This window comes from Tribolium castaneum, chromosome 6 (genome assembly GCF_031307605.1).
Source record: "Tribolium castaneum strain GA2 chromosome 6, icTriCast1.1, whole genome shotgun sequence".
NCBI classification, from domain to species: domain Eukaryota; kingdom Metazoa; phylum Arthropoda; class Insecta; order Coleoptera; family Tenebrionidae; genus Tribolium; species Tribolium castaneum.
This window is the reverse complement of record NC_087399.1, coordinates 5461424-5472741: the sequence shown is the minus strand read 5'-3', so window position 1 is coordinate 5472741 and position 11318 is coordinate 5461424. Positions and strand designations below refer to the sequence as shown.

General features: G+C 37.4%; 1 protein-coding gene across 1 annotated transcript in view; it reads left to right on the top strand.

Moving 5' to 3' along the window:
* The first annotated feature begins 2600 nt into the window (after nt 1-2600).
* LOC100142139 (uncharacterized) overlaps nt 2601-11318 on the top strand; it is a 97140-nt gene continuing 88422 nt past the window's right edge. The window contains exons 1-3 of the mRNA XM_015982754.2: nt 2601-2743; nt 3429-3735; nt 4965-5274. Coding sequence (XP_015838240.1) covers nt 5068-5274 — 207 coding nt within the window. The 5' untranslated portion in view covers nt 2601-2743; nt 3429-3735; nt 4965-5067. The remainder of the gene's footprint in view (nt 2744-3428; nt 3736-4964; nt 5275-11318) is intronic.

Sequence of the window (11318 nt, the reverse complement as noted above, 5' to 3'; positions counted from 1 at the left end):
GCATGAAGCTATACTCAAATTAAAGTAACAAAAATTCTGCAAATCCTATTAGAGTTGAACAGTGTATGAAAAAAATAGAAGTCATCAGACCGCTCAGTGCCACTTGTACTCGCACTTTGTTTCCTAAACTTTATCTTAAAGTCTGGTTTAGGAAACTAGTTTTTTAATATTCTATAACTTTTTGACGAAAAATGCCTTAAATGAAAATCCTCTCCACTTCGGAGTTCAGGTTCATAAGAGCTTATTGATTGCACTGTTCTTTCATCTTGATTAGTTTGTAAAACGTAGCTTGGCGTTTGAGTCCGGGGTCGAAAACCCGATATTTCATATCAGGCCAGTGGTTGGAGAAGGTGGTGTCTCACAATAGTTTTTAATTGAAACAAATAGCAAACCGCAGAGCGGCGTCTTATTGATTATGCGGGCAGGTAATTTCGGTGTGTTTCGATGATAAATTAAAACTGCGAGCTTTCGATGCAGTTAATAGCAACATGCTTGAGAAAGCCATTAATTTTTATGGGACCGTGAACAGTTGGTGAAAAAGTTTTATCGTTGAGATGCGCAAAGTTGAATTGCGAGCCGATAAAGAATGTAAAATATGACGTGGTTGAAGAACGCGATTACAAAAATTAAGTTTTCTGTGAAGCTGTTAAAGGGGACGACATTGCACGCAAACTCCTCGTACAGGATATTACGTCGGGAAATTAAGGAAAACGTGTCGGTTTAAGGCGAGGAAATGTTGTTTTTAATATTTCGGTTGCAATTATTTAGATCTCGGCGTCAAGCGAATTACTCGATATTTACGGCCGACATTAGCAGGGTTAATGACGCCAAAGACGCGCTGCCACAACGTATTGACATATGTTAATAGATTGAACTTTGCTGAGGTGGGTGGCCCTCCAGGGCTCGGTTCCTCGAAGACGGCTGACACGCGAGGTGTGCTCTCTGGAGTAGGGACCCATTAATCAATACACCTCCAGGTTATTTATGTGCCCTCGTGATTCCTATTCAGACTTCCGGCTGTGTGAAAACTTGGCACAGGTATGTATGTTAATGTATGTATGTATTTCGGGCACTTGAACATTTCCGACGCATATCAAGCGGATAAATTACTCAAACGTCCCACTAATTACTTAATTTGCTAACTAGTTTTTTGATTAAGCAGACACAATAATTAATCCCCGTTTAATGAACACGAACATGTTGCCCAGAGACTAGTATCACTCGTAAAAATAATTAAAGTGGGTTTTGACGTAATTATCTTGTTTCTTAATTATCGCAAAATTAAAACTTTTAAGAAAATTAAAAAACTGTGGTGGCGGCATAAAACAGCTGCGTCTGGAAGCGCCGTAAAAAATTGCTTTTTCACTTCGAAGTTAATTAATTTTTCCACTTTACGGCTTGACCATGTGACAATAAGTTTCTCGGAAGCTTGAACTTTTTTCAATAATAAATTGACTCTATTCAACTTGTTGACGGTGTCCGGATTCTTGCACGTCAACCAGCGCCGATAAAATCATATCTAATAACACAGCAATTTCTATTGTCCGCCTTATTCAAGTCTCTGTGGCGGCGTTCCCGGCGACCGCCTTGCCATTTTCGCTCACACAACCTCCGGATAATGGATTTTATCGGAATCACTCGACATGGAAGCGGACATTTAACAGCATACGTGGCCAATTTACCAACTGCTCAATTGATATTTGCCCGGACCTGCAAATATTTGATCCGGAATTCTTATATCTATTTTAATCCCTGGGTATTTGTTCCAATACACCTGCGGGAATACAACTTCGGGCTCACCCAACCAGCAAGTAAATAAAAACTTGCTTGTTTCATAACCGAAATTAAAAGCCGGGCGACAAGCCTGAAAACACAATTTCCACAAGTGCCGGAAATTTACAACGAAACCGACTTGTCACAACCTGCGGAATAGTTGCGCAGCAACTTTTGCTTACTTCGACTTCATATTCTAATCGAAGGGCATTAAAAAGTTTCGACTGTAATGAAGATAATTTCCAAAGCTAAGAATTTTAATTAAATCTTTAGTCCCGGGCGTTTTATCTTCAAGGGACGCTTTGTCCGATCACTCCATTAAGTAAACTAAATTCTTGCCCAATCAGTTACCAATAATGCGTCCCGAAATAGAATTTTATAATAACCGTTAATTATTGCTCGGCTAATAAAAGGTTTATGGTGTTATTACGATCGAGCCTCTCAATTATTGACAAACTGGAAAGCAGCATCCGCTCAAGAGGATAAAGCCAAAAAGCATTTAGTGCATAATTGACGTATCGATTAGTCATAAGGTAATAAAGCTGTTGAATTCCGGTCACCATTGCTCCAGACATCCAATAATTAAACTGGATCCTTATTATTATTTCCAGCGAATCGCATATTCAACTCGGATATTGTCCCGGCGCCTCCACCACAGCGCACCGACTCAACTTTGACTCGGCATTATTTATTTAACGTCCCAGTTAAACCCATTAAATGTTATAATAACGGGTAATTATGGCAATTTTACTCGATGTTCATGATGTCGAGAAGAAGTGCGCGCGACGTCGCAAGAACGACGTTAGGCCCCAACGGCGCTCATTCGGTTTTTCGACGCCGGAGCGTCAGCGACGTCGACGCCGGCTTTGAATACTCACGCTGGGACGTGGACTGGTAGTTGGGCAGAAAGTGAACTGTGGATTTGTGTGGTGTTTGTGGCCAAGCTGAGTGGGAAACAAACGCATGACAGGTGACTTAATTAAGCAAAAAAATTAAAACGCAATCTTGGCTTCGAAATAAATTATTAGATTAGGGAGACAATTTCCGTTCCATTCGCAAAATCAAGACGCAAGATAATTTATTCCAGGCTTTTGATTTCTGCTCTCGCCGACTCGTTTGAGTGTGAATGAGGAGAAATAATTTTATTTGTTTTCTGCCTCACTCGTCTTGGCTCATTGGTCCATTATGATACGAAAAATACATTTACTTTATTTGCCTAAAAACAAAAGATTTTAACGAATTCTGAAACACTTTAAATTATTTCACTGATGTTCCAAATTCGATTTAAATAATTTGGCGCTCAGTTCAATCGAAAAAAGAAATGCAAATAGGGGTTTCAGGATTTTCGTGTGGCAGTTGTTTGGGTCATAATCCAAAGTCGGGTCTTACCTTTCGGTAAATATTTTATTAACGACACTGCAATGTAACATTTAAATTTATATTTGTGGTAATATTATCATCTGAAATATGGTAAAATTTAGATTAAATTAATTGCTGGGATTTGTACAATGTAAATTTAATCCTTTAGCTTACGCCAGATTAGATAAATCACAAATTTTAATGCTTAATTCGAACTGAATGTTGTTTAATATTAATTTGCGAGTGAGAACTAGAAAAATATTTGCGTTGAATTCTAACACGAGACTTTCTTTCAGGTGCATTTGAGCGTGTTTATGAAACCGTCGAGCCCAGCTGATTTCCATATCGAGTAAATATCGACATATCGTGCAGTAACCATATCTTTTCGTGTCTTTTGAACCGCGCGTAAAAAATATTATCAAACGATTCGTATTTATTTTAAGTAAACGTTTGTGGTCGCGTTTTCGTGTCGTCCGTGTCTCTGTAACTCCACATTCTTGAATAATAAAAGTGTGTGGGGTTTGTTTATCGGTTAACCGAACGCTCGCCTTCACCTATCGTCCTGCAATATTCATATGAGGATGCGCGCAGGTATTTGAGGAGGTAAATCATTCATCTTTAATCTGTTATGGTGTTTGCTAAGCCGAAATTTTCGCAGAGTGTCTGCCAGGGTTTTGTCAACTTTCCCCGATAAATAATGAATTTGGTAGAGGTATAAATAAATAAATAAAAAATCTAGAAAATGTCTGTGGGCAATTATTGGACTATGCGTAAGCTTTAGTAATGGATCAGGTTTCTCGAATCCAATTTCCCGATCCATAAATTTTTGTTGAGTGGGTTTGCTGTCCAGTTTTCGCAATTGCGCTAATAAAATCTAAAAATTCCGCGAAATAAATTTCATTTTTCCGTAGCACACAATGCAGTGAAAAGGTTTAACCGAGATAATATAAAGAGTTATGTGTTTATATTTCGCAGCGTCGTAGATTGTTTGACCGCAATCCTGATGACGTATGGACCCGATTTGTTGGCTGAAAACAGACATTTCTTCCGAAACAATTTTCTGGAATTAATTAGTCCAGGTTTAATTGCGGGTGTTATGAAGTGAAGTGCAATTAATTTCTCGTGATGTCAAAAATTCGAAATGAAGACAACAATTCGTCACCTCTTTAATTACGCCAGAAGTGCAGCGTGTACGAACCCTTGGCATTGTCTCGCTTTAATGACTATCAGTTTTGCTTTGTTTGAAAGTACAATGAGTGTCTGAGCGTTTCCGGAATTTTTCGGTCGGATAATAATTAGCTTTGCGCACCTCTTAATTTTTTGCCGAGAATTATTCGCGTTAATAAAAGTAAAATATGGTTGCGGTAAATTTCGCCCTTTAAATATGCGAGATTCGTATTAATAAAAGCTGGAGTTGACAAACTCTAATCTCCTAAATAAAATATTCCAAAGCGCGTCCCCAAATTAATTCACCCAAAATGCAAATACAGTTTACGTTTTTAAATCAGTGAAAAGTTGAAAATCGGACACTTTGCGACAAATCTTCATTTAAAACTCCTCAAAAAAAATCGGCGCTTTTCGCAATGTGGCAAATCTTCTGGGACGTAGTGACCTCAGAGCACAATAACTTGGAAACTTGTTACAGAAAATTTCAAAAAAGTTTTGCTCGAAACTTGCTAAACGTGAAATATCAACTACGACACGCCGCTTCCATCAATTTTTGCGCCACTACTGAAAAACTGGTTAAATTCGGCGTGACTTGAGGAATATTTCGGCTTAACAAACCGGCTTAGGGTTATGTAAACTTGATTAATACTCGTATCTCCCCACAGCTCTTTGCCACAGCAAATAAAGCCACGACGAGAGTAAATAACCGGAGGAAACAAAACACAAAAAAGTTTGTCGTTCATAATTAATAAGATAAACAGGCGAAAAATGTCGGAGAGCGCGTACAACTCGCCCTTGTTCAGCAGGAGGCTGACTGAATCCTGCTGCAGCTCTCCTGCCAGGAGCATAGGCACGCACACCTCCGACACCCTCACGGATTCCGACGGAGAAGGGGACCAACTATTCACCGAAATTCCAACAACTCCGGATCAGACCGTCATCGCAGGATGGCTGAAGTTCAGGGACAACAAAAAGGTAAGACGCGGGAAGTTATTTTTATTGTGTCGATTTTTGCCTCATTAATAAATCAGCCCAATATCTAAAATAAAGCGTACAAAAATAACACTGACACCAGAATTTTAATGACGTGATAACGGCTAAAGCTTCTGAATAAAATATGATGTACTTACATCGATATGTTATTTTGAGAGCCATCGCGTGGAATGATGGAAAACAATGGGGGCAATCTTCAAACTTTTTGACTTTCCTTTATAATTACAGGAATTACATGTAGCCAAGCTGCTTTTGACCACTGTTACTGCATACATAGCTTGTATTAATAATACATTAAAATAATTGATGAAAAACGTGAACTAATGTATCTTAGTCACGAAAGAAAATCAATATCGAACACAAATACCATCACTTTTTGCTTTGTACGTTTCATTACGCGGATTCGAGTGGTGACGCTCTTGTAGCAGACAATTTTTCGTGCCGATAGTTATGGGAAAGTTTACGGAACGCAAATGATTCGAGGATGGAACAGTTGGCAGAACTTTATCAGTATCTCTTCAATGAACACGCCATGAAATCTACTTAGCAAAGGGATTATAGGAAGTTTAGTTCTGGAGGGGCAAAAATTGAGGATTAGCAAGAATAATCGATAAAACGTCACTTAATACCTTTTCTGGCGCATCCCCCAACAATAACACACTGTATACATGTGAAATTAGTTTTCTTTATCGACGGAAACAAACCGACGCGATTAGAGAGGATTATGACGCTATAACTCACCAACATCCCCAGAAGAAAACTTGAGGGTTTGGAATTTGTTTAAGACGGTCGCGGGAAATTAAATTGGGACCAAAATCGATCCATTACAGGTTTCAAAAAAGCGAAAGCTTGCGTGCTCAAGTGATATGGCGGCTTTTCAGCGAAATGGTAATCGTTAAATGGAGTCGGAAGAGAGTATTGGTAAAAGCTCACACCGTGAAGCAAAATTAAAAATTCAAAATAATTTTTTTAATTGTCTTGTTGTAAGTTTTATTTTGGCGTCCAATTGTCATGTTTTATTAAAGTGAACTTTCCTATGCAATTTTTACGCCGTTCCCAATCTCCCCGAACTTTGCTTGACTGAAACTTAACCATCCAGACGAAATCTTTTTATAATTTGCGAAAGAACAAACTTGCAGATGCGCTAACTTCTCGCAAGTTCTATTTGTTTCTCCTCATTTCTGAATCATTCAATTACGACTTTTATAACTTTATAAGGCAGCACTGATGGAATCACAACTAATAAATTGCAGTTTTAATAGTCCGACTAGCTATAAATATTTAAATGAAGCCATGTGAACAAATGATTTAAGTAGTGAATAAAGAACCATTTTCTTATCTGGGGTATTGTAAGTTACACGCAATCGTGCCGGCGAATTGTAAGTTACGAAGGCAGGCGTAAAATCAAATGAAATATGCGACTGTCTTGGGGATGTAAAACTCCCGTTTTGGGCCATTGTACGAGTAGTAGCGTTAATATTCCAACAATGGGATATATTTCGCCGAAAACGGAGACAATTAAAACAAAGTCAATAATAATCATGAGCTCATTACGAGTTGGGCTATGAAACAACTTCGATTAAACACGACTCGAAGCCCCTTTGTACAGTCCCGAAAGTCGCTCACGAATATCGGCCGAAGCGAAACCACAATAGTTGTTACACGGTGGAATTTAAGTGGCACTGATATATAGAGCACACTGTTAATGGTACAACTTCCCCTCAAAAATAAACACCAACTTGGCGGAGAAGGATGACGACGGTTCCACAACAACGCATAAGTTTCCTAATAACTTAACAGTTACCTCAATGCTGCTACTTACTCTCTTCGCTCCCTGGAGACTGTCGCTTTTAGGAATTGGTCGTTGAACTCGTTTTTTGCAAATCAGTGGCGTGTTTCAATTAATTAACCCGATATCGGGTCGCGCACTATTAAATCAATCCCTCATAAAGCCTGAAAATTGTTTAAAGAATGGGGTTGATTTACGAAGCGACTGTGGAAATCGCAGCACTCGTTAGGTCCTGAAAAAGGACACAACGGGGAAGGAAAAGACACAACTGAAACATTGCTAATAAAAGCGGGCATGCTCAAGGATTATTGCACGCATTCGTAAAGAAGCTTAACGAACACTTGAAAGACGGGAGAATGTAAGGAGATTGTGCTCTTGGATAATTGGCGATGGACACGTCGAAAGGAATTTGGGGAAACGAGCGATGGCTGCCGATTTGTTTCGTTTGAAGTGTCCCTGAAGATGCAGTCGAAATTTCGAAACGGGGTAGCTGTTGAATTTTAATGATACATGACCGTGTCAAATTAGCCGGAATTGTAAACAATATCGCAGGGCTTTAATCTTAAGCCTTTGATGTTCTCCGAGCGTAACGGTTCATAATAGATCCGAAAACATGTGATACCACACACGTCTGATTGCATTAGATCGTTTGTAAACGCTAAACTCGCTTCACGTCTTTATTTCTTCAAACTCCCGACACTGCTAAGCCCTTTCTTGCCAATGAATCACTTAAAGTTGTCCCATGTGTTACATTACGTTTGCAATTCGCTCTAAATAATTCATTTAGAGCTTTGCAAAGCACTTGAGCTTTCGCACACGTGTTTTGGTGGCTGAAAAGCGCGCGCAATCGCAAAAGCCAGCCCGTGTATAGATAAATTTGCATATAAATATGCAGACGCGGAATTTACATTTGTATTGAGTGTATAACTCTTACGAATGTCTTTTTTATGTCTCGTGTTGTAGTCGCATTTCACCGAAATCTCTGCTTTGTATCTCGGAAATTTCATCGCGCTTATTCGGAATTATTATTGCAGATTGTAGAGAGCGCGATTAAATTTTATTAAATCATTTTTGTTGACTCGCAGACCCCATAAAAACACCGTAAACGTCGTTTGCCTAATTTACTCACTTCATTACGCGACGTCTGATCGAATTTACATCGATATGCAAAGTAGGCCCACTGCACCGGAATTTATTATTTTTCACTGTTTTAATACAGCCCTCAAGACGTGTTTGAGTGGGAAAATTTCAAGCGATTTATCTTGATTTTGCTTCAAAATATTGTTTGAAGGAATGGATGATCCTCGCGGCGAATTATTTTAACCAAAAAATACAAACTTGTATCAACACGATTTTACCGGCTTTGGATATTTTTGTAATTAAAATTTTAATCTATATACATATATAAAATTGCTTGTTTTCACTGACAACGCACAGCCTAAACGGCTAAGTATAAAAACATGAAATTTTCATAATAGGTAGCTTTTATAACGTACGCATGTACTAAGAAAGGATTTTTTAAAAATCATTCCTTAAAGGGGTTAAATAAGGTATTAACATTTGAATCGTTTTTAAACTTATATTTTTAAAAATTTGTATTTGGGCTTTCGGTTAAAAAAAGAAAAACACGTGTTTTAACATTTTCGAAAAATCAACCCCTAAGAGGGTTAAATTTACATTAATTAAAGTTGGTATTTGGGCTTTCAGTGAAAAGTAAAGAAACACTGTTAGTTTTTAGTTAGAAATACTAACCCCAAAGGGGTTGAACAGAGGTTGGAATTCGTATAAAAATCCGTAATTTTTAATTTGTATCAATAGTTAATACTTGAGCTTTCGGTTGAAAGTTGAAGATGAAAAACTTGTGTTTATGAACATTTGGAATTTCTACACCTAAGAGGATTAAATATAAAAATCCGTCATTTTTGAACTTATATTTATAAAAATTGGTATTTGGGCAGTCGGTGAAAAATAAAGAAACAAGTATTTTATTATTTTTAGAAATTCCTCCCCCAAAGAGAGTTAAACATAAAAAATCGTTATTTTTGAAGCTATCTATGTTCATAAAAAAATCATATTTGATTGTTAGATTAAAAATAAAAAAACATGTTTTTGGATTTTGGAAGTTTTACCTCCAAAAGGCTTGAATATAAAAATCTGTTATTTTAAAAATTATAACCAAGAAAATTGCTATTTGAGCGTTCGTCTAAAAATAAAAAACGCGTGTTTCAGGTTAAACAAAAAAATTCTTCATTGTTAAAGTAATACATATAAAAATTTTTTTATTGTTGAAGTTACACATATCAATTAATATCTTAGATAGTCGGTTAAAAAAGAAGAGACGTATATTTCAGTATTTTTAGAAAATCTATTCCCAATGTTATACCCAAGAAAAATGACATATGTATGGACTTACGGTTAAAAAAAATGTGTTTTAAGATTTTTGAAAATTACATCCACAAGAGGGTTAAACAGGGAATGAGTTAGTTTGCAATAATGAAAAAAAGCAAAATTTACTTGGGTTTGTATTAGGTCACGGTTTTAAAGTTCATAATAAAATTATGTGTTTCTACTAAGTTTTGCATTGTTTTTCATTGTTTTAAAATGGCTGTGGACGCCGTGGGCAACTGCTAGTTTTAATAAATTTGAAATCAAAGCTGATATTGTTTATGTTTTCTTTAGTTCAGTGTCCAGTGGTTGAATAACGATGAGATTAAAAGCTTAAGATCGGTTTGATTGTTTAAATAGGAAACATTTAGACTTTATGCAATTTGATGAGCCCGGGCAGGCCTAATAAGAAGCCGGCGGCTTGCAGCACTCAACGGAGCAATTAGATTATCGATAATAGGTATTCTCCACAGTCGGCTAAAATTGTTGCCAAAGAAATTTAACTTGAAAATTTAATTTCGCTGATGCAAAGGGGAAATAAATTGAAGAATTTTTCATTGACGATTAATTACGTAAATTATTTCGAGAAACAGTGATCGATAAGGGATTTAAATCCGCGATGTGTTTTGTCGAAGAGATTCCTAACGAAGCTTTCTGAATTCCGGCGGCCGGTCAAAGCTCCAGTTTGATGTGGAAAACTCGTCTAGGCTCCAGATGTTGCCAGATTACAACTTCGTTTCGGTTATCAATAGAAGTTGTAACTTTTACCGGTTGTATAATTTATGCCGAAGTTGGTATCTCCGGAATTTCCCTCACTGTGGGAATTCCGTCCGCCCTCCGATCGGAATTAATTGCAAAATAGTTGCATCGGAAAAATAACGAATTAATTCCAGCGACGACCCGTTTTCCATTATTTACGCCCTAATTTATTTTGAACAGTACAAGAAACCCTCCCGACCAACCTATAAAGTACCGAACGGAATTGCTAGTAAAGGTGGGTAATAGGACCGTCTCTTCTAAATTATTGACTAGCTGCTTCAAGCGAGCCAAAGATTCTTCCAAACACAAAACGCGGAAAAATCACCTCTAAAGACACGCTGCTTCGCTCATTATCTTTAATAACACCGGCACGGGAGAATTATTGCGAAGGGTGGATATTATTAATTCGAATATGTTTTAAACATAAATAAATTTACATTTTCTATTAAATATGCATTAGAACTGCCGCAATGAAAAAGTGCAAACCAAACAAATAGGGACGCATTTCAAATTCAAATCATAATTGTATCTCCTGGAAAAATATTGGCAAGTTCGCAACACAATCTGTTTGGTCATTTATCATTAAGAGAAAAAACTTATCACGGAACCAGACACAAGAAATGGGGTTTTCCATTGAGGGAACAACGCACTTTATCACGCAATTATACCGGGTGTTTCGCCGCTGAAATTCATATTTGAAAGTCGCAATAGAAAAGCAATTCAGTCTGAATGCGCGTTATTCATCACTTAATAACTTTGTGGCACCCACTTAATTAATTAAATTTGAGCTTGAAGAAACTAAAGTACTTTTCTTCATTAACTGCCCTCAGCGTTTTCCGCATTGATTTTTTCATAAAATGGCAAGATTAAGTCCGTCACGTCACCGCACAACATAAATTTTGATGCTTATCGAAGACGCACGCTTTGTGTTCCTAATGCAAATAAAAATTAGGAGCGCTTATCAGATTCCAGAGAGCATGTGTTTTCCGCAAATAGAAATTCAACTGAACAGTGTTTGTTTCGAGAAATTTGCTGCGTGTGTGGTAAGACATCCTGTCATCACGCCTATGGCAACCTATAAGTCCTCTTGAGC